The sequence below is a fragment of the Ochlerotatus camptorhynchus genome, unplaced genomic scaffold (genome assembly GCF_037179485.1).
Source record: "Ochlerotatus camptorhynchus isolate MF236.1 unplaced genomic scaffold, CSIRO-AGI_Acam_v1.1 ptg000247l, whole genome shotgun sequence".
Classification (NCBI taxonomy): Eukaryota; Metazoa; Arthropoda; class Insecta; order Diptera; family Culicidae; genus Ochlerotatus; species Ochlerotatus camptorhynchus.
The window spans coordinates 682,867-707,084 of NW_027040737.1; the positions used below are offsets into that span (position 1 = coordinate 682,867).

The 24,218-nt window shown below is 43.9% G+C and overlaps 1 protein-coding gene across 8 annotated transcripts in view; it reads left to right on the plus strand.

Annotated features, from left to right (window-relative positions):
• LOC135704755 (putative uncharacterized protein DDB_G0277255) overlaps positions 1 to 24,218 on the plus strand; it is a 159,192-nt gene extending 134,974 nt beyond the window's left edge. For 4 of the 8 annotated variants that reach the window (XM_065226239.1, XM_065226240.1, XM_065226238.1 and 1 more), the window contains 9 exons: positions 11,828 to 12,663; positions 17,021 to 17,338; positions 18,136 to 18,278; positions 18,342 to 18,745; positions 18,798 to 19,160; positions 19,229 to 19,682; positions 19,746 to 20,212; positions 22,258 to 22,419; positions 22,486 to 24,218. In XM_065226239.1, the coding sequence (XP_065082311.1) occupies positions 11,829 to 12,663; positions 17,021 to 17,338; positions 18,136 to 18,278; positions 18,342 to 18,745; positions 18,798 to 19,160; positions 19,229 to 19,682; positions 19,746 to 20,212; positions 22,258 to 22,419; positions 22,486 to 22,888 (3,549 nt within the window). In that variant the 5' untranslated portion in view covers position 11,828 and the 3' untranslated portion in view covers positions 22,889 to 24,218. Of the gene's footprint in view, positions 1 to 11,665; positions 11,721 to 11,827; positions 12,664 to 17,020; positions 17,339 to 18,135; positions 18,279 to 18,341; positions 18,746 to 18,797; positions 19,161 to 19,228; positions 19,683 to 19,745; positions 20,213 to 22,257; positions 22,420 to 22,485 lie in introns of those variants that run through there. The other 4 variants (XM_065226244.1, XM_065226245.1, XM_065226242.1 and 1 more) reach the window with 4 other exon arrangements.

The window sequence follows — 24,218 nt, forward strand, 5'->3', positions numbered from 1 at the left end:
CAACGCGTGTACTATGACATGTGTAAGCGTTTCACGAAGCATTTTGCATGGACGTTCATCAAAGCAGCTCAGACGCACACGCACACGCGCACGCGCACGCTTCGCTAAACGCGTTACTATGTCATCGGCCTAAATCGAAAAGCTGTAGAGTTTCCATGAGAAAAGCTCATATGTTTTTCTGACAGCAAATTGTACAAAAAATTATTCATTAATGGAGACAATCCACAAGCGTGGAGTTTCTCTGAAAGAACTTCAACGGATACTGAATCAAAAGCCCCCTTGATATCCAAGAACACAGAAGCCATTTGCTCTTTCTTAGCAAAAGCCAACTGAATTTCCGAGGAAAACAACGCGAGACAGTCGTTCGTTCCCTTACCCCTACGGAAACCAAATTGAGTATCTGAAAGAAGGTGGTTTGTCTCAACCCATTTGTCGAGGTGAAAAAGGATCATTTTCTCCATCAATTTCCGAATACACGACAGCATCGCGATGGGCCGATACGAATTGTGATCCGACGCGGGTTTATCAGGCTTTTTAATGGCTATCACCCTTACTCGTCTCCAATCGTCGGGAACAATATTGAGCTCCAAGAACTGATTATACAAGTTCAACATGCGCCTCTTAGCGACGTCTGGGAGGTTTTTCAGCAAGTTGAACTTGATTCTATCAGATCCCGGGGCAGAATTGCCACACGAAAGGAGAGCGAGTGAAAGTTCGACCATTGAAAATATCTGACTGATTTCGTCTACCGAATTCGCGGTTTCGCGAGGAATCAACTGCGACGGCACGGAATCCGGACACACTTTTTGCGCGAATTTAAGAATCCATTGATCCGAGCATTCCTCGCTTTCGTTATTAGTAGACCGGTTACGCATTCTTCGCGCCGTACTCCAAAGCGTATTCATAGACGTTTCGCGCGACAATCCGTCTACAAACTGCCGCCAGTAACCCCGTTTTTTAACCTTGATGAGGCTCTTGAGTTCGCGTTCAAGAGATGTGTATGCGTTGAAATACTCGCGTGTTCCGCGTTTCCGAAAAAGTTTAAACGCGTCAGACTTTTTACGGTAAACCTCCGTGCATTGTTGATCCTACCAGAGCGATGGTGTTTTCTTACGAATAGAGTTCTCCAGATGCACAAAAGTGTGCGTGAGACCGCGCGCTACCTTTTTAAGTAGTTGTGATATCGCAATACCTTTTTGAATCTTCTTCTTTTTAATTTTTATATATGGATGTTGGATTTTAGTATTCGTGAGATTGTGCTTGGAGATCTCTATAGACGATCGCGGCACCGGTCGTGTTTGAGCTTGAAGTGCGCTGTCGACGATGAGATTAGAGAGGAAATTATATTCATCCAACGGCGGAAGCTCTGGGTGAAAATGGTAATGACGTTTTGATATCTGTCAAATTGCATGAATTTTTTTTCAGTACATTATCATTTTTGTAATTGCGGACCTGAAAACTAAGTGTGGCTGACCCAAAAACTAAGTGTGGCGGGTTCCCACTTATCTTTACACAAGTTTCTGACCGAAGATGGACGTCTGTTTGCTGTGGTTAAACTGAGGCTGTGTTCCATACGCCTTTTTAGTAGAAACTAAGCGATCGATTCAGCCTCTGGTGGTGAATGGGAGAACGTCAAAAAGAGTGCTGTGTGCAGAAATGTTTGCCGTGAGACATAGGAAGCGGACCCCTTTTTCACTTTTCCTGATAAATTGATTTATCTGAGAAGCTCCAAAACTTGATCTATAGTTGAAAAATTTAATTCTGTATTGGCAAATCAAAGTTGGCACTCGTGGAGAATAGAAGAACTAAGAAAGTGATGATGGTTTAAAAATTTTCCACGGGGAAGTATACGAGTGTAATCTTAAAATGCTTTTATTTTGTGAATGGAGCATTTTATTTAAATCTGATTAGTGCTACGTTAGTAGAAAACTTCAGGACTACTCAATAGACATATAATACAGAAAACATAATTTCTTTTCAGATTTTTAGGTGTAGACATAGACTTAAGCTTTTCTACCACTGTAGCAGCAACTAGATTTAAATGAAATGCTCCATTTTCAAAATACAAGCATTTTAAGGCTGCACTCGTATACTTCCCCGTAGAAAATTTTGAAACCATCATCACTTTCATAGTTCTTCTATTCTCCACGAGCGCCAACTTTGATTTGCCAATTGTTTTGGTGTTGTTGGTGCTCAAGAATATTTTTGTTGAGAAAAATAGAAAATTAGAATAGTGCCTTAGTGGTTATGATCTTCCGGATTTCTTGTGTGTGAATAGTTAAGGTACGAATCAGTTCAGTGAAAAAACCTAAAATAAGGCAATTAGGGTTAACTACCCCATTCCCGGCCTATTTAGCACAAGTTGCACTGAAGACCGGCGCACAATGGATATGTTTTCAGGTTTTTTGACAGTTAGCCCATGCATTATCTGTCAAAAAACCCGAAAACGTATGCATTGTGCGCCGGCCTTGAGTCTTTCTTAATCTAGCGGAGTTTAGCTTCAAACGGAATGTTATTATTAAAGATGGTTTCCAAATTTATTTACCTTTCCATGTGTACCGTTAGTTCTGATAAGGGATCATGGTGAAAATGTAAAACTGCTTCTGGCGGCCTACGGGTTTACTTGGGCCTATTAGCCATTGAAACGCCATTAGGATTCTCCTTGGCCTATCGAATGGAAATAAAAATGAATTCGCATGCGCCTTTTGTACACTTCAAGTGCGCCTTTTGTTTTCGAGATCTTATTTTGCGTTCTTCAACACTTCGTCTTGCAGTTATTGAATAGAAGCATTGTACCAAACGTTTGTTTGACACGTTCACGAAGAAATCACATATTTGATGTTTTGTGCTCGATGCGCCGGGAATGGGCCATTAGGCCGAAATAGATTTTTCCCCTACCGATGGAAATTGGCAAGATGTTCAATGAAAAATGCTTTAATTTGAGTTGTGAAAAAATCTTATTCTGATGTAAACAAACGGTTTAATTGAAGTTTCCTCTCGAACTCGCCCGGCGCTCATTAAATTGGTGATGAATTTTCACTTAAATTTGACGGATGGAAAATAATCAAATAAACCTGCCATTGTACCAGACTTATTTCTGACACACCAGGAATCTATCACCTTCTCGAAAATCGGCCGATCAACGAAAGAGGGATTTTAGAAAATTTAAGTATATTTTCGAAGTGTCAAACTTAAGTGAAAATTCGCCAGACACCAGAAGACAGCCTGAATGTAAAGGGTTTGACAGCTATAGAACAACCTTGATTCCAGCAGACTTATTTCTGACAGACAAGGAATCAATTATGACAGACACCTTCTCGAAAATCGGCGGATCAATAACAGAGAGAACTTCTAGCATCTTAATTCAGTGGTTCTCAAACTCTTGTCGTTTGCGACTCACTTTAATATTTTTTTATATGATCGCGACCCACCAATATTGAATACGGATATTGTAAGGCCAAAATGATCGTAAAAACTTAATAAAAAAGGCTTTTAAACACCAAAAATAAAACATTCAAACTGCAAAATTTGGCATTGGTTGAAAACGCCTGTGCGCACCGCCGAGCACTGTTCACAAACCTTGCGCCGTGCCGTACCTGCGGAGCACAATGAACGTTGCGCCTAAACGTCAATGACGGACCGGGTGGAAATGAAGCGAATGAGAGTGCGAGAGAGTAGCATAAATAAAAATAAACAGTAACTAGCAAATCGATTGTAAGCAGTGTAAAGAAATTCAACAAATAATTGGAATAGTTTTCGAGTTAGTTATTCGAGAGATGGTTTGGTCCGTGGTGCAAAACATCTTGGTTTGATAAATACACATTCGGATGTAAGTTAAACAGATTATTCGGTAGAAAATAAATGAACATTTGGGTTTATGCAGTAGTGGATCGTGGAAAGATTGAGCTACGGTGAACTTAACCTGTAAAGATAGAAGTGGAATTAGGAAACAATAAATGTTAGATGAAATTAATTATAAAAATGAACTAAAATTAATAACAATAAATTTAATTTCAAGCTGCTGTAGAATACTACCATAGAGGTAACTCTAAGACTAAAAGGTCCCGAAATAACGTGCTCAACTTTTTGCCTCAGCTCTGGTACTCTCTTCGGTCCCAAGCTAATCGATTCACGCCTCGAAACATAGGAAAATCGAATAACCCCTAATTTTATCTGCCAAACTTTCATAGCGAATCAAAACAAACGTTGCGTAGTACTAGAATTTCGACTAGAATGGGGTACGTTAATCGTTTGCTTGGGACCAATCGGTTAGTCAAGTAGTGAGCCAATTTAAAATCGTTAGTTTCGTATTGATTGTTGATACTACGCCGCTGTGGAAATTTGTTTTGTAAATTGGTCCGAGCCCAATGCGAACAATGCCAAAATAGTAAAGAATAAAATAATGCCAAACATTGAAAGAGGCATTGAAACCACATGGGTAGTATCAAAACGATATAATTAGAAACGCACCTTAAAACGATTAAATATTTTACAAAAATGCCACTCCGTGTCAACTTGCAACGTCAAAATGACCTTAAAATCTAAATAAGAGCCACAAAACGATGAAATGCACATTGTGCTAACACCCACAAAAACACACTTAGGCACACTTCAAACACCCACAAACAGCCTTCCGCCGCATGATAAGCAAATGTTTTAATCAATTCTGGCACCACTGCTAATAATGTTTACATTAGATTGTTGTTGTTTTGAAAAATTCGCGATCTTCGGACGCTAAGGTCGCACAGCTTGAAAATTCCACTGTTTTTCCGGATGTGAATTTCAACTGTACAGAGATTAGAGATAAAGAGCATTGCTTCAATTATTTCTCGATGAACATTTCAAATGCTCCTATCTGCTTTGATCGATTCTCTCCATCGACTTTCTCTTTCGCAACAGATTACTACAATTATTATTGAAACGTCAAAATGGTCCTAGAGATTTCAAAAATAAATTAAACAAGTAAAATTGGTCAAGACTTTCCAAACTGGCTTTAAAATGGCAAACTGGCAGTTCAAAGGGATAGGTTGCCGAAGAAAAAGAGAAGAGGCTGCCGACAATAGCTGCACTTACCTGTGAAGTTTGGAGCGTTGTTAAAACGTTTTCAACCCGTTTTTGATGATTTTATTGATTGGAATGAATAAAATAGCAAGCAGCAGATAAATGTAAACAAACAAACACGTCACATGTGTGCGTGATGCTGAGAAATTGACTATAGAAGTGCGGAAGCTGCTAAAATTGACCGGAATACGTAAATTCCTGTACTGATTTTAACAAATCTTATATTTCTTAACGGAAAGCCTATCAAATGATACATTTGACGGTAACTTTTCTCTTTTTTCCCAAGTTTCTTAAGAGATAAAAATTTAACTCTCGCGTTAAGTACGCGGAATAACTCACCATCCCGGTAGCTGCTAAAAATTTCAACCAAATTCCATCACCTGTCACATTTTCCTCCAGAACCTCAATCGATTGTGCAACAACGACTTGGCTGTATCCCTTGACTACGGTTCCATTACGCCCTTTCCTTTCACCAGCGCGTTGCCTCTGGAATCCTTCAGTCCATAGGGGGCGTTATGCTATCGTAACCAAATGACCTAGAAAATTAAAAACAAAAGAAAAAGAAATAAACCAACTCGGTGCCTACTTCCGTCGGGTTGATTTTTCCCCCGATGTTGTTTGGCGGCCTGAAGGTCACTAGACGGCTATGGCAACACATCAACAACCGTGCGCTGTGTGAGTCGCAAGTCGAGCGGTAGCAAATGCGGACAAATAATCCCATCCGCCTTCCCTCCGAACAACTAGGAAAAATCGAAACAGATAAAAAAAAAAATAAACCGAAAGGAAAATCCGTGTGCCGCCGCAAACAAATGGAAACATGTAAATACCTGCTGCCAAGCCTACTGTGAAGGTAGTTCTCAGCTACCGACCTACGAACGAGTGGGTGAGTGTCGGTCGGTGAGTGCATGGCGTCTACTTCTTGGGGGGAAGAGGAAAATGGGAGCACAGAAAGAGCGACAGAGAGCAATAAACAGATGCGTAGTTTGGTCCGATTGATTTCCAATTATAAACAATCAGAAATCGCAACGCACGGTGGCTCCGCGAACCGATGGGGGAGTTTTCTGTGTGTTTTTGTTTTATTGAAATTTTCAGTAAAACCTACATGATCACTGAACCGTGTTGCCATATTGAATGGGCGTGTGTGTGTGTGTTTGTGTGTTCGTCGTGCCTCGTGCGAGAAGAATGAGGTCGGGTGTATTGCTATTTTCATCCCAAAACCAGCACTGCCGGCCGATTGCATGCAACATACTGGCATTTTAACAGTAAAGAACTGTCAGAATGACGCTTGTTATCGAAATGGTGTTATTGTAAATTAGAAACCTTGTTTTTGGCTTATCTTGGATTGAAAGGATAATATCCAAGCCGCATGGGAAATGAAAAGAATGCGGTGCGCTGAATTTGTGCTTGATTGAAGCTCACATTTCGCCTGCAAGGTTCTGTTGAATAATGGATTTTTCAAAATGCCACATACCTACTTTACACGTGTACTCTGGATACCTTTTGAATGTCTTCAATGCTGACGACGGCAGTAGATACATACCGGGAAAAGCGTTGCCATTTGAAGGACAGGAAAAAACAGCTATTTTTGTTTATAGTTTTCCCATCACGTGGATACAGGCAGCAGTGGCATAGTAGCCTCCCACTTTTTAGAAAAAAAAAGAAACAAGGAAATACCTACCAAGGCTAGGAAGCTAGCATATCAATGTGCTTAGAGACGGTAAACTTGGAGTGCACATGTAGCTTGAATGCTGATCCCTTGCGGAGCGGACGCGGGTGTGAGTTTGAGTGTCCGTTCATCGAGCGTAGCATACCTTGCAGGAACAAATGACAGCAGGACCGAATAAGTGCTTGCTGTTGCTGTATAGATGTGTGAACATAGCTTACAAAAAAAAAAATGGGGAGCAGCCCCGCGGTGCACTTGACAAAGTGTGCAGCACTTGAACGGGTTCCTTTGATATTTTAATAAGGCGGTACAGTTCTCTACTCTGACTCGCGATAGGAGTTTGCTTATATGCTTTCGTGCTCGTCACTCCATTCAGGGCTGTATTCCAAAAAATATTATTACTCCCCGCAGCAATTCAGGAGGGAGGTTATTGAACCACTCCGGTTGTGGCGGAAAAAAAGGACAACATTGTGCTTAACCAGTTTGATCGAAATTTGCAGTGGACGCCTTTCTCCTTTTTGTCTCCGGGGAGGGAGGAGAGTGCAGCAGGCGGGGTCTCGTTGTGGAGGTCGTGTGTTATTCTTTTTTTTACAAGTCCATCGTTTTTCGCTTTCGGCACATCTGAGATACCAACATGGCAGCAGCAAAGTTCGGCGTGGAACGAAAGCAAATTTGGAAAGATGTCGTAGAAAGCAGAGACGCCGAATTTTTGAGAATAAAGAGGGGTCCATTTGGTGAATTTGCCCTTAAATTTCACACTTCGAGAATAAATTAAAATGTTCGAAAATCCCTCTGTTGTTGATCGGCCGATTATCGAGAACGTGTCTGTCAAGACTGATGTCTTGTCCGGCGGAAACAAGGGGTAATCAACTCTGCACACTGTGCCGAAACACATCATGGCACACTTTTCGGCACGTTAGGGCATACGTTGACAAGTACCACACAAAAAATATAATATAAAATGGCATCACTGTCAAGTTTTGACGTTTTGTTAATCGTTGCTAAGAATGAATCCTTTGTTTACTCCAATGTAAAGCCTAATAAGTTCGTGGATTGTGACATGTCTCATTTAGAAAATCTGTAAGTATTTTCTGCATCATGAATCCAATCAAACTAACAATACTCAGTCCATATAATTTGATACGCAAAGAAAACCCCTTCAGCTTGTGGTTTTGTCAAGACGGCCGTAACGGGTTACCTCCAACGAGAGTTGGTCATATGGCTAGAAGATCTGGTTCGGAATGCGATCGACGAAATCGTTGAGTGTAAACAGGTTTTTGTAAGTACATGGAGTTCAAAAACAAACCATCAGTTTAAGCACGTTTGCAGTACGTATCTCTGTAGGAACGAATCTCGTCTGAGTGACGACAAGAGTTCAGGTGGACTATTGGAAGCTGGAATGGTCGATTCGGACAAGAAATAATCGGTTTTATTACGCGAAAATACGATTTAAAAGCATAACTTTATTTAGCTGCTTGATAGTCGGAAAAACACGTTTGCGATTAAAGATGGCCATGGATAGATGTCAAACTCAGTGGCGGGATGCCAGATGTGCATATTCGATAGGTGCGCTCACGGTAGTAGGGTGCATGGTGTGTGCTTACCAGGTGAGGAACAAGCAGTGCTCCCGTTCCACACTCCCCCTCAATGCGATGTCCTCACTGCTCGACGCCAAGCCCGAGCATCTCACGAAAGGTCTGATGTTTCTGTGGTCCAAGTGGCTTCGTAAAGATGTCTGCCAACATTTGATCTGTGGGGCAGTATTCCAGCACCACCTCTCCTTTAAGGCACAACTCCTGCACGAAATGCTCCCCAGTGTTGATATGCTTCGAGCGTCTGTTGCTTCTTTCTGATCTCACAAAGGCGAGACAACCTTGGTTGTCCTCCTTAACCACGGTCGGATGTTCCTGCCTTTCACCGAAGTCGTTGAGTAGTTGCCGAATCCATATTGTTTCTTGGCAGGCTTCGCTGAGGGCGTAGTATTCGGCCTCCATTGATGATAACGTGACACTCGATTGACGACGGCTGGTCCAAGAAACTACGCCACCACAGTATGCAAACACAAATCCGGTTGTTGACTTCCTGGTGGCCAGGTCTCCAGCCCAGTCGGCATCAGAATAGCCAACCAACTCTTGATTGGGTTCTCCACCTCGTCCCTTTCAAGAACCGCAGGACCCGTTTGGCTGCGGTCCAATCGTTCTCTGTTGGCTCTGCAAATTTTCGACCAAGGATGGCCGCAGCTGCAGCAATATCCGGCCTGGCTATGACTGCTAAGTACAGCAGCCCACCAACGAGACTACGGTACACGGTAGGGTCCTTCAACGGTGCGCTTGTATCTTTCGTTTTCGTATATCCAACATCCATAGGTGTTTTTGCTTCCTTGGCTTCAGATATTCCGTTCCGTTCAATCAGCTTGTCGACATAGTTCATCAGGCGCACGTGATAGACGCCTCTCTTCATAACTATCTCTATCCCCAGAAAATGTCGTGGTTGACCCAGGGACGTTAGCTCAAACTCCGCGCTTAGGTACACAGATAAAAATTCTGAATTTTAATTGTGATGTAAACATTCATTCACGTAAACTTAAATTTAATTTCACACAACCGAGCAACTTGTAAACAATATTGTTTACAAAGATGGGGTTTGTATACAATATTTGCTACATTGCATGAATTGTGCTAGAACTTTACATGATATATAATGTAAACTTATATGAAATATGACGCTCCATTTGTGTGCATCATATTGAACAGAAATTTACACTACTTTTCGAACTGTGTATTCGATGCATTTCTCCAGTTCCCCTTCTGCAGACGACGCCAGAAGAATGTCGTCGACATAGACTATGAAGAACACTTTGACTTTTCCTACCAGCTTAATGTACAGGCACGGATCCGCGCTAGATCTCTTGAATCCGTTTCTCAGTAGGACGTCCTGGAGCCTCTTACACCAACATCGAGCGGACTGCCGAAGACCATAGATGCTCCGTTTTAAACGGCACACTAAGTCTTCATGTATCCCGGCGGCTGCCGCATAAAAATTTCTTCCTCAAGGCTACCGTAGAGGTACGCCGTCTTGACGTCCAGATGACGAACGATCAACTTCCGCTTCGAGGTAATCGCGAAAAAGGTTCGCAGAGTTGCTTGTCGGGCCACGGGTGCGAAGACTTCCTTACCATAGAACCATAGATGTAACTCTAAGACTAGAAGGTCCCGAAATAACGTGCTCAACTTTTTGGCTCAGCTCTGGTACTATCTTCGGTCCCAAGCTATTCGATTCACCTCTCGAAACATAGGAAAAACCAATCACCCCTCATTTTATCTGTCAAACTTTCATACCGAATCAAAACAAACATTGCGTAGTACTAGAATTTCGACTAGAATGGGATACGTTAATCGTTTGCTTGGGACCAATAGGGTAGTCAAGTAGTAAGCCAATTTAAAATCGTTAGTTTCGTATTGATTGTTGGTAGAACTCAGTGGGTAACTGCTGTTTAAGCTGTTCAATCGATGGCACACAAGATGTTGTGCTCCCCCAAAGTCGGCGCCCATGGGTGCGAATCAAGGGGTGACACCAATTATGTCATAAGTTGCCCAATTTTTTTAATGCTTCCTGACTTTGCCTCTGTCTTCTTTTGCTCGGTTTTCGATATGTGAGTTTAATCAAGCGGAATTTGTCACCGGGGATTAATAGCTTATCTTCCTCTTCTGCGCTGTCCCATGCTCAACAAGGCAGGCCTTGACTTGACGTTCCTATAATTGAACGTTCGTCGGCCGTCGGTATGGCAAACAAGCTTTGACGTATCTATAATAGGGTTTCGTGGAATGTTATCATGGCCAGGGTTGGGAATAACTTGTGCGGGGATTTGACATGGGATATAAAACGGTTAGATGTGGGACACGGCATCATTACATTAATGGAGAATTGGGAGGTGCAAGTATTTTGGCAACCTTCTCTCTGTGTTCAGTTCAGAGCAAGGTGACTACATATAGGTGTTCTAATGTGTCAAATTCATGATTCAGCCATGTTGGATTTTTGTATGGGACAGCGACCGAGTTTGTTTACAATTTGCTCTAAAACCGCACTTTTCCCCCCCGCGACCTCCTCGCCTATATATTGACAAAGCTGTATCACCATTTATATACCCACCATGGTTCAGAGAATCCTCGAGAGGACGCACCCTTTGAATGAGAAAGTGAGGCACGCACATGATGTTTCAGGGAGCCACAAAAACTCACCAACTTGTTTACTTTTTTTGACGTTCGTCGAGGCAGAGAGTGGCAAGCGAAGCATAAAAAATTGCGAAGAAATACCCATTGGACGCGTGAACCGGTTTGACGAACACACGCGCACAAATCAGAAGCCATTATTGGGCCTCTTGAGAGAGAAAAAAAAACTTTACGAATTTGTTCAGACCGAAGCGGGCGGCGTGCGCGCGGTTGCCAACGTAAACAAGTCCTGCAGCCGTTCCTACCAATGCATCAAAACGGAAGCTATGTAGCTAAATAGCGAAAATATTTTGGCTTATCCTAGGCAACGAACAAATGGAAAACAAGGGCTATTTCAAAGAAGGTCAAGGTCAAGTAGCGTACGGTTTATGCTGATGGCTTTTGTTTACCGCTAGGGTCGTTGCCTGGGCAACCTTCTACCTGTATTTGTTTATTGGGGTCCATTTCGGGGCACGGGTGTAAGGAAATTTGCATCTGGACTCGACACGTCAAATGCGGTAGCAGGGGTGGAAAAAAAAAAACAAACAAATCAAAATCAGGTAGAAAATTCTGCCTCAAAGACGAAGGAAACGAAGCCACAACCGCGCTGGACAGGGGAAAAGGGCACGGGAAAAGAGAGTGTGCGAGAGAGTGAAAGGAGAAAGAGATTCTTGTTGTTATTAAATCGATTGGGATTTTTGCAGCTCCCATTTAGCTGCAGCGTCCTGTCCTGTCTTGTCTGTCTTGCGGAATACACGTCGTCGAGTGGCATGACGGCTGTAGAATCTGTGCGTTTAATTACACTCTGCTTGGGGTTTTTGTCGCTACGAATTGCTTTTAAATTGCATTCCTGTTTGACTGATCCGTTTCGTTCGTCTCTTTTCCCCTTTTTCAGAATGTCTCCAGAGCGGCATCCTTCGCACGACGATGGTGATGGTGGCGGCGGTGGAGGCGGAATAAGTACAATTATCGGTGGTCACGTTACAGTAGAAACTTCGTCACCCGTTTCGAGTCCTGGTCCGGGACATTCAGTAGACGCAACCTCAGCGTCCATCGGCTCCAGCATGGTGCTCTCGTCGATTCCCATGGAAGCTAATCATCAGCTTATCCTGCAGCAGCACCTGGCTCAACAGCACCAGCAGCAGCAGCAGCAGCAGCATCACATTATTGCTACAACCGGCAACACCAATCAGAACAGTAGTGCAATCAGCAGCGCCACCAACGGTGGTGGCGCAGGCAGTAATCATAGCATAATAATCAACAACAACACTAGCTTTAAGAATCACAACAACAATATCATAATTAGTGGTAGTGGTGTCGGCGGTGGAAACAGTAACAATCATCAAACCTACACGATTAACCTGAGTAGTGGCGGTGGTGGTGGTAGTCACAACGGTCACGCGATGGTTCCAATCCACAGCTATGCCGCTACCACCACCTCCGTAAACAATGGCAGCATCAGCTCTAGTACTGCACTGAACGGCGGAGTAGGCGGCGGCGGTAATCACAGCCATCATGGTCACCTAGGGCAGCAGCAATTTTACGCTGCGCCAAACAGTGCTACAATCATGAATTCGGGTAGCATAGCAACGGCGGGCCATAGCAACGCTGCGACAGCGTCATCGACGGCGACGGTCGTGGCGCCACCCCCGTCCTTGTCCTCGTCGGCGTCGTCGGCGACGTCCAAATTGGTGGTACTGCAGCAAGGACATCTCGGCGAGAATTATATAAGTGAGTGAGGCCGCTTTTCCTGCTTTCTCTGCTGTTTTCTTTCGCTAATTTTAGGGCTTGAGGACTTGGGCACATTGTGACGTGTGGTTGTGGTGGTTGAAGGAAGGAAAAATGCTGGCATAGCTTGTCAACTACGAAACGTCTTCGGAAGGGGTTTGCAGGTGGAGGAGACCTGGTAATTGTTGCTGCCATGTTGAAGTGCATAGTTCGAGGCATAATCTTGATGGGAAATCGCATTTTAGAGTGCAACTGTGCTGGGAGTATTTACAAGGGGAGGGAGCTAGGGATATTGATTTTTGATGAGGTGGCTTAGGAATGTATGTGGACACCGGAAGAATTGTGGGACAGCACAGACTTAATACGTTTGCTTTTCTGAGGTAGTTTAAACTCCGCAAATGCCATTGAGACTAGAATTTACGAAGCCCTTGTTGACCTAGAACCAGTGTCAGCTGAATGGATTTTAAATTATAATTTCTAGTAATTTAGGTCTAGGGGCTTATTACGGATGTCACTTCACGGTGAAAACTTGTCACTTGTCACGATGAAGTGATTCCCATTTGATTTGTATGGCAATCACGGCTCTTATTCTGAGTATCACTTGCTTATCACCGTGTAGTGACACCCGTAATAAGGCCCCTATTCTGTGAGGCGTATGAGATGAGGTGACTCGCTGTCATTAGTGAGGTGACAATAGTCACAATTTAATTTGCACGGAGAGTCACCTCACTCGCGGTGACTACTGTCACCTCACTAGTGACAGCGAATTTTCTCACCTCACACTCCGCACGAAATTGAAAAAAAAAAAACAGTGAAGTTAATATTTTGCTTTAAACCTCAATTCAGTTTCTCAATTTCGACCTCTTGTCCATTTTGAGATTTTGTCCGTTTGACCTTTTGTTCATTCGACGTTTTGTCCTCTGAGTTCAATCGACGTTTTGTACTTTGACCACGTGTCCCACGACCTTTTTTCCTACAACCGTGAAAAGAGCCTGTAATTGTTGATCGATTCTCTTCATCGATTTTCTCTTTCGCGAATAACCCGACTGCATATGAAATTTGTGTTGTTTCAGGCACAAGTTAACATCATCTTCTGTCGAACTGTGCTGCGAGCATAGCAAAAAATTCGTTTATGTTGCCGTGATAAACCAAAGAGAAAGTCGATGAAGATAATCGATCAACGAGGATAGGCTCTTTTCAAATGTTACGCGAGAGTTGTCCAGTTGTCAGAAATTATCTATTGCGTCATCATTGATGTCCATCCTTCACCTATTGACCAATGCACGGGATGAACTGCATAAACAAATTTGACGTTTGAGCGGTGCCGTGTTTACTAAAAATGAACACATGAATAATACTCGCGTAACATTTAAAAATGGCCTATCAACTTATGTACACAAAACTTGTTAGACATTTTTCGCGCGAACCGAAGTACGCCCATGCAAACCAACAATTCTCCCCTTTCCGATAGTGGTTTGGTTTGCGTGGGTGTTCTTTGGCTCGTGAGAAAAGGGCCTAACAAGTTGTTTATAAAAGTTGATAGGACCTTTTCTAAAGTTACGCGAGTATTACATCATGTGTTCATTTTTAGTAAACACGGCACCGCTTAAAAGTCTCTTTCTGCTTTGGTATATATTAGGTTTTGCACCGTCGGGGTTAACCTCAATCTGATGACAGTTCAGTGGTACTGTTTACGTGAACTTAGTTGATTTTTTCTTGGGTGGATTGTCTCGATAATTTTTCATTCTGCAGTGAGATGTAAACCACACTTCTGCAATGTCCACGACCAACATCCTTTCAACGCGCTGTTCCTTGACAATTTTCAAGTTGAAATTCGGAAATTTTGGAATATTGTTTTTCGAAAAAAACGACTAAGTGCTTGTAAACAGTACCACTGAACTGTCAAAAAGGTTCAGCCGATTAACACTAAGTTCATTTGTGACGTCACGCTGTAGAACCTAATAGACATTTCAAGCTGAACATTGCATTAGGTCCTAAGTAACATGGACAGATTTCCTTGGTCGACTTTCTCTTTGTATCCCCATGGTCATGTAAGGGCCTGTTCATAAACTACGTAGAAAGTTTTTTTTTTGTATTCTTGACCCCCCCTCCCCTTGCGTAGACAATTGTCCATACAAATTTTTTTAAATGGATAGTTGTCAACCTTCAAATTTGGGTAATTTTGAAATAGCGTGCAGCATCTAATGCGACACACATAACAAGAAACGGTTAGGTGCTCAAGTTATTAACTAAAGAGAAAGTCGACGAAGAGAATCGATCAATGTTACTTAGGACCTAATCCAATGTTCAGCTTGATTTGGTAAGTTTCTATCTAATGAAACATCAGCTCTGTATTTGGCCAATTCAGCCAGTTTGTTCAGTTAAGTCAATTGTCCACTCGATTCAGTCGTATCCATTTGTTTAGTAACTCATGTCCATAGACGAGTGCACGGATGGATTTGAGTTCACTCACTCGACAAAAAGTGACACAACAGCGGGGCCCTGTTTACTAAAAGTGAACACATATGTGTTCATTTTTAGTAAACAGGGCCCCGCTGTTGTGTCACTTTTTGTCGAGTGAGTGAACTCAAATCCATTTGTGCACTCGTCTATTAGTTGTCCAATTTGTCAGTCGTCGTTTAGTTTCGGCTGGTACTGGTCAAGTGGTCATTCTGACATCAATTTGGGTAGATCTGCATTTTGTGTGACCATCCATCGAGATTATTGTCAATTGACCACACATGTCCATTTAGTCAATTTTACGTTTGACCGGTTGATTATTCGTATGTTTCGTTGTTTATAGGATTACAATCCGTTCTCAATTAGAGTAGTACCAACAATCAATTCGAAACTAACGATTTTAAATTGGCTCACTACTTGACTAGCCTATTGGTCCCAAGCAAATCGATTAACGTACCCCATTCTAGTCGAAATTCTTTTACTACACTATGTTTATTTTGATTCGCTATGAAAGTTTGACAGATAAAATGAGGGGTTAGTGGATTTTCCTATGTTTCGAGGGGTGCATCGATTAGCTTGGGACCAAAGATAGTACCAGAGCTGAGCCAAAAAGTTTAGCACGTTTCTTCAGGACCTTCTGGTCTTAGAGTTACTTCTATGATTCAACCACAAACGAAGTGACAGACGGAGCGGCTCGAAAACTTTGGTGACGCACCTGCTATTGCAATTTTTCAGTGTACCGCATGGCAACACCACTACTACTGGATTGTACCACATGGCAACACTAAATGTACTAGAATGTTTTGGTTCTATCTCTTTCACTCTACTCCAAACTGAAATACATAAAAAAATGACAAAATGATACACTCTTTGCACGCTGTCAAAGATCATATTGCACACAAAATCAACTATGTTTAAATCAAAACAAAAATACTAGCCCATCTGGTGGCTGATGGCACAAGCTTCTAAGAAAATTCTATTACAGCGAACCACATTATTGTAATTGATTTCTTCGCCAGTTAGTCGTCTGACACTTCGTATGTGGTTTTGTATTGATTGTTGGTAGTACCAACAATCAATACGAAACTAACGATTTTAAATTGGCTCACCACTTTAGTAGCCTATTGGTCCCAAGCAAACGATTAACGTACCCTATTCTAGTTGAAATTCTATTACTACACTATGTTTGTTTTGATTCGCTATGAAAGTTTGACAGCTAACATCAGGGGTGTGTGGATTCATGCAGAACATGCAGGGGTGAGTGAAACAGCTTGGGACTGCTTGGGACGGTTGTTCTGGTACTGAGTGAGCCAAAAATAATAATGATTTTCTTCGGGACCCAGTGGTCTTAGAGTTACCTCTATGGTAGTACCATAGAGGTAACTCTAAGACCACTGGGTCCCGAAGAAAATCATTATTATTTTTGGCTCACTCAGTACCAGAACAACGGTCCCAAGCAGTCCCAAGCTATTTCACTCACCCCTGCATGTTCTGCATGAATCCACACACCCCTGATGTTATCTGTCAAACTTTCATAGCGAATCAAAACAAACATAGTGTAGTAATAGAATTTCAACTAGAATAGGGTACGTTAATCGTTTGCTTGGGACCAATAGGCTACTAAAGTGGTGAGCCAATTTAAAATCGTTAGTTTCGTATTGATTGTTGGTAGTACTGCCATTGGTCAGCCATCCATTTGACTCACTGTCCATTTATCCAAATCTGAAGAACCTCAGTGGCCCTGCATAGATTAATAAAAATTCGATCTTTTCTTGCACTACTCTGCCTATACCGCTGCCAAGTCCACAAACCTTCCGAAGTCCTTCAAGTCCTAAAAATGCCATATCCTAGAATCGAAACAAACATGAACTAACTTTGCACCGTCTTCCCCCCTTCGCAGCCACCACGGACGGCATGAACGGCGTCGGCAACATTGTGCTGCTCGCCACGGAACAGATGGATATGAGCAGTGCGGAGCACGACTTCCTCAACAACAACAACGTGGTCATTACCACCAGCGGTGGCAGTCACAGTCACCACAGCACCGGCAGCCATAATAGTCACAACAATAATCATCCCGCCCATCATCATCTGCAGCACTCGATCCGCAATGGAACCGTGCTGGCAACCAATGGTGCCGGGACCAGCATCGTAGTCAACACCAACGATGAGGAACTGACCCCGCTCACTTGGCTGCACGATAAGAACCTGCTGAAAGGTTAGTGTAAACAACGGAGCGTTCTCTTTTGATTTATTTTTATTTACAAGATGGCGGTGGTGATCGCAGCGTGCTTTGCGTTTTTCCCGAAGTGACAGATGGGAGGGGGGGGGGGGGGAGTCGGTTGGTTGAAATAGTTTTCGCTTTCGGTGGAGGTGAAGCATCTTCTCATGCCCGCTGTGAGCAGGAAGAATGGCGAGAGCACGGTGGGTGGATCACTTTTTGGCACGGTCCATCGTCGTCGACGGGCGGCATGATGCGTGCCACCATGCATCGCGCGATGCAAAAATAGTTTCTGTGCGAATTGTTTTCTTTTCCGTAGCAACCATTACGAGATGTTGTCGGCTTCGGTATCAACCGAAATAGACAAAGGTTATTGGCCCGAATGGTCCTGATTCCTTCTTGGCGTGTATACTGTAGAATGCGTTGTCTGTTTGGGAAGCGCCCAATAACTCAACAGTCAATGACTCGACGGAAAAATTCGCTGTTGTCAAGGATCTGAACGGTACAAAGCAAGCATGCTTCGATGCGGATGGAGATGAGGGAAAAAGAGACGCATCGCAGTAGCAGTGTGTTATTATTGATCTATTAGCGAAATGGCATGCTATGGGTGTACGGCTGGCGGTGTGTAGTGGTTGCGATTTATTTTACGATCGTCGTTTATTGTGGCGAAAATCAGCGAACAAAAGCGAACACTTAAGTGGGATGATGCACATGTTAGCGATCCGGGTGTCGTCGGCGTCGAGGGTTGACACTACTCCATGCTAAATTCGATTCTTTCCTTTTTCGCTTTCCAGGAATAAATCTGTCCAAGGTCCCAGTGTCATCGCCGGACAGTCCTCGGCAAGCAGGCGGTCACCTATCGCCAACCAGTGACTTTGTGGAGGATTCCAGCGTGTCGGAGGACAACACGTCCTCCGCCAATTCATCCTCGGATCATGTAAGGCCAACATTCATCTTTCAATTTATACAGCCCATCTAACTGCTTTCTTTGAACCAACAGAGCATCGGTGTCTACTGTACGGAAACGATCCAGTCCAATGGGCGCCATCTGACGGTCGGTGGTCCAACTCATCACACGTTCCAGCTTAGCAACGGAGGCGGCCACAAAACGATCACCACCATCAACGGGAACACTATCATCGAGTACCCGCTGATCACCGCCGACGACAAGGAACTGAAGTCGCCTTCGTCCACAGTTTCCTGCGCCTCGTCCGCTTCGTCCACTTCTTCGCTGTACAATTCCGCGCCGTCGCCGAATCCAACCGGATCGGCACAGAATGGAAATATCAGTGGAGCCAGCACGCCGCATCAGCACTTCCACAAAAAGTACCTGCGAGAGGAGCACGTGAAGCAGTTGAAACAGGTCAGCAGCTCCTACGAGACACCGATCAAACAGCAGTCCAGGTGAGTTCCCTCTCATGAGAGTTGCGCTTCAATCCCGATTTTTAAAATTCAGAAATTTCGCCAACAGTACAATGAAGTACGAGGAAGGGGAAGTCATCGACGAGCGTCAGTATCCGTCGGCACCGATGAAGAACGGGTACCCGTCGATGGCCACCTCACCAAACGTCAGCAGTGACGAATACAGCAGTACCTACGGTGGCGGTGGCAGCAACATGAGACCTCCATCGCCGCAGCACCACCAGCAGGGGCCATCGATGAACGGTGGAGTTCACGTGCTTCCACAGCACCCTCCATCGTCACCGCAGCCTCAGCAACAGCAGCAAGCAAAACTATCGCCTCCGAAGGCAAAGCATCCGACCAATGTGCCATACGATCCCCAAGTTCACGTCCACAGCAAACCGCCGTTCAGCTTTAGGTAAGTTTCCTAGCTCTGGATAATTCGTAGCAATGATCAATCTAACCGGTTTTCGTTTTCCCCGTCAGCTCGTTGATCTTCATGGCGATCGAGAACGCCCAGCAAAAGGCCCTGCCGGTGAAGGAGATCTACGCTTGGATTGTGCAGCACTTTCCGTACTTTAAGACCGCTCCGGCCGGATGGAAGAACAGCGTCCGGCATAACTTGTCGCTGAACAAATGCTTCCAGAAGGTGGAGAAGGCAGCGGTAAGTACAACTAGTGGGCAGTTGATGTCTTCGCAACCAGGGCTTGATGAGGGTACGCCTCTTCCGCAGAATCTCGGCAAAGGTTCACTGTGGATGGTCGAACCGCAGTACCGGCCCAATCTGATCCAGGCACTGTCGCGATCGCCGTTCCATTCCGGGTCCGGAATCGATAAGACCACCTACAAAGCAATGCAACAGCAGGCCCAGCAGCAAGCGCAACAGCATCAACGCTCAACTGACAGCCCCACTAGCAGTGTTGGCAGTAGTTATTCCAAGGTAGGTCGATGCCCATTCGCTTCAATCTGGCAACAGTTTACTTATGGCGTTTTGATTTCGTAGGACAACTTTCCGTACCTTGCTAGTCGTTTGGCACCGGGTGACGCACAAAACGGTGTTCACCTGCAGCACCACCTACACGGGCAGCAACATCCGTCCGATCTGGATGGGGACGATTTCAGCCGGTCGTCCACTCCGATCGACTACGACGGAGATCTTCCCCACCAGCAGCATGCTCATCCTCACCATCAACAGCATCACCATGCACCTGCCGGCGGTGGAGGAGCTTACCACGTGGCGTACCACCATCCACCGCCACCGCCGTCGTCGGTGGGACCACCCGCCGCCGGACCAAATGGTCTGTCGAATGGGGGTTTTCCCGGCGGTGCTGTGATCCTGCCGAACGGGACCACCGGGGAGATCATCGGACGGGACTGGAGCGCGGATACGATCGACGACGTGAACGCGGCGACCGCCATGTTGGCTCTGAAGCATGGACCAAAAATTTTCACCGAGGGATTCCATAATGGGTAGGTGTTGTTGGTGAATTATGTTGGTTCGTTCCCTGATGTTCCCTCCCAATGTGGAATTGCTACTTTAGTTGTGTAGGGACTTTGTAGGAACTATCGGAATTTGTGCTTTAATATCAATGGAATTTATTTTTAGCTTTGTTGGAACTATTTCAGAGATAACCGTGAAATTTGTTAGAATTGATCTTGGTTATTCTTCTGGAATTTCATGTGAATTTTATCTTAAATTCTCTAGGAACATCAACACAACCTGATCATGAAAGTATCCTGGGAAATGATTGATATACCTCCATAAATTTTCATCTCTATTTGGTACATCTTGCACACCAGAGATGCGCAACATATATCAAATCGGCTGCAATGTAGTATTTAAGGGGCAAGATGATTTAGAAACATCGGGCATGTATATAACAAAGATTTAAGGATGAAACGTGGACATATTGTGCGGTACCTTCCGTTGTCAACTGAAATCCTTGTTTTTTCTTTACCTAAAATTACCTTATTTTGTTTAAAGATTCCCGTATAAATTGGTCTTGAATTCCCATTGAGTTTCACCTGAAGGGAATCGAATTTATCTTGAACTCTCGTTGGAATTCCATTCTTGAATTCCCTTGAAGTTTCTTCTAAAATTCCTTTGGAACTTCTTTTTAAAATCTCTCAAATCGTATTCTCAAGTTCTGTTAGAGTTTGTGTTGAAACTCGCTTGAATTTGCTTAGGAATATTACAGTTCTTAGTTAAAGCTTCGCTTGATATCCCATTAGATTTTTGCTTGACACTTGTTACGCATTTGTCATGTAGGAATTCCGTTTGTCGTTTCAACTGAAAATGCGCCCGAATTTCGTGTCCGGGTCCGTTTCCAAATCCGTGTAGTTTCCAAATAATCCTGCAATTGAGCAAATCCACACGGAAAATTAAACGAATTTCAGATTTTACCTCTCAGAATTCCATGAAACTTCGCTTCATTGTTCGTTAGGGATCAGGGTTTAAGTCACTCTGCCACCTTGTGTCTGTGCTTACTGTGTTTCATGTGTGTTTTTGAGTGCCGGAAGGTGTTTCTGGGTGTTTCATTGTGATGACCGGGCTGTCAAAACTTCAACCGAAAAAATATACTTTCTGGCAACCATATCCTCAACCATAACATAACGCTGAAAATGACTAGAGCCGAGAGCCTCCTGCGACTCCTTTGCTGTTATTTGTTTAATAAAAAAGCAAAACCGACGGGAAGGTTATTTGGAGCTAATACGACCAGGTGGTAGACGAATGGGCACGTGCCACCCAGGAACAAGGACCAAGCAATTGGTGCAATTTGCAATTAAATGGTGGGGCCGTGATCAGCCCCACTGCTGGTGAGAACCTACGATTTTCAATGAGAAACTGTTCCGTCGCGTTTGTCTTGGTTTTCTTGCGAGACATTTACCTTTTTTCAGCATCTGTTCCTCCTGATGCTGCTGCTTTCGTGGATCCCAACTGGTTTCGGATTTTCTTTTCTCTGGATTTCAATCCAGATCCAGAATTTTTTTCTTTCCCGGCAGGATGGTACCACGGTTTTTTGCTCGTTTTTTTTCTCAACACCTAATTAACAATCGAATGTAAACAGTATTTGCAGTGGTGCCAGAATGGATTTAAAAAAAATCCTTATCATGCAACGTAATGGTGTTTGTGGGTGTTTTAAGTGTGTCGAAGTGTGTTTACACAACGTGGCAGACTGACTTATCCCTTGTTAAGGGTAGTGAACCAAGTTTGTGCAGGGATTTCGGCCATTTTTGACCCACGTCCAATTTTTTAAAATGGCGTACCGTGGAGGCACCATATTCGAAGCGGTTCGTAGATCGACGCACTCAATAATGTTGGACTATTTTCAATCTTTATTTTTGAAATGTGACTTCTGAAAATATTAGTTCCAAGGGTTTTGAGATGTTCCACGAAAATCTTCTAACATTTTCCTTCAAATTCCCTCCAAAATTCTCCTGAAGCCCTTCCGAAGTCATGCGCCTGTAATTGCCCGTTGAACCAGAAAGCTAACCTTAAATTAAACCCGTTTCAGAACACCTCCGGTTATCACGACCTCGCCGAGCGAGGACCACACGTACTCTGCAGGAGGCAGCATTCCACCTCCCGGCCTGAGCGAACGCTCCAGTCAGAACAACAGCGACAACAACAGCAACGGAACTTCGTCCGATGCGGCGTACGAAAGCAGTGAGGAAAGGTAAGTCCCACGACCGTCACATTCCAAAAAACTGCCTCGTCTAACGCTGGTTCCCTCCCAACACAGCCATACCCAAAACCTGGTGATCGACGACCAGGAGGAGCAACGGCGCCTGACCGGCGTGGACGCCCTGCTGAACCTGGCCGGCATCACCAACTACTCGCCCATGCCTGCGTCCTCGTTGAAAAGACCTGCCGAACCGTACGAGGACTCACCGGCCGGCCAACGGTCTCCGTACCATCAGCAGCCGTCACAGCAACAGTTGGAAAGCACGCCACCCTCCGGATACAGCGTGGTAGTTCAACCCCCGCCACAACCGTACCGCAGCTATTACACGCCGGACGATCTGAGTCAGTACTCGTCGCCATCACCGCCGAAGAAGAGCAAAACCACCTCCTCGTCCTCGTCTTCGTCCTCTTCGGTGAAGATGCTCAAAAAGTACAAGAAGAAGGCCTCCTGGGTACGGTAATATCGTGCCGAGCAGGGCAGCACCAAGGACTCCAAGTAGGCGTCGACTTTGTGGACGAGGACGACGATGACAGCTGCCAACTGTCAGTCAAGCTAGCAGATCTAGTTTATCTAGTTTAATTCTTTTTTGATAGCTACATTTGTGGATAGTGTTTCGTTTATTTTTTTCGTTCGTCGGATAAGTCCTAAAATCAAAGCTCTAGTTAATTCTGCTTTATTTATAGTCAATTTTTTTAAGTGTTTATAAGCAAAACAGACTGTTCGGAAACAAGTAAGGAGAAGGTAAACAAAAACAAAAACTTTACAAATGATAAGTCAAAGTGGAAAAGTGCTACATCCCCGCAGCGGGAGACGGGAAGAAGAATAGTTTGTTTTATTTAAGAGCATCTATCACACGTGAAACCCAAATTGCATTTGAATGTTTATTTTTTCTGTTGAAAAAGTTATTATTTATTTAGATGGGTCAGCAGCAGCAGCAGCAGCAGCAGCAACAGTACTAAAACAAAGAAAAGTCTACACAGTTAAGAAGACGAACAGTAGCGAAGATCGGAGGGGGGGTCCTTAGCGAGACCCCCTGCATCAGTTAGGTAAGAGTTGCATACACAAGCGGTCGGAGTCGAACGAAGCAAGAAAAGGAATGAACTTAGTCACTCGCGCCTTTGATTTTTACCTAGAATTTAGGAACATACTTTTTCTATAAACTATAAAATAGCAAGTGAGAGGTTAGGATCAAGAGCATTAAGAATCATTACAATCACAAACACACACACACACACATACACACTAACAAACAAACAAACCAGAAGCAGAAGCAAGCTGCGCGTATGTTAACAATTAATGACAGGTGACAAGCGGTGGTAAACACACCTTCAAGCAGCAGGAAGCGGAAGCGCTTTAAACACCAATCAAAAGTCGGCTTAGAGCAGTGCAGGTTTAAGGAACTGGGATTAAGTGTTTTCTTTGTCTCAAAGCTTTGTTTTTGTTTTGCTTTTAGAACGGTGCCAATGCCAGGGATGTGTAAGGAAGGAGCGTATGTTGGTAGGGAAATTTTCTGTTTCCACTGCAGAAAGCTAGGCTATTCTCGTTCGTTGAGTTGATAGGCATAATTTTAGTGTATAAGAGCTTCTTTGTGGAGTCGTAGTGTTAGCTCAGATGATTGATGATTTCAGAATTGTGGTTAAGTTTGTACGAGGTAAACATGTTGTTAAACAGTACTAAAGGTGAATCGTCTGTGCTGTGCGGAACACAAACGGCGATGACACCACCGCCGCCGCTTTCGGGTGGTTCTTATTGGAAGGTTATAAGCATGAAAATATCATTTATTGAGTTGA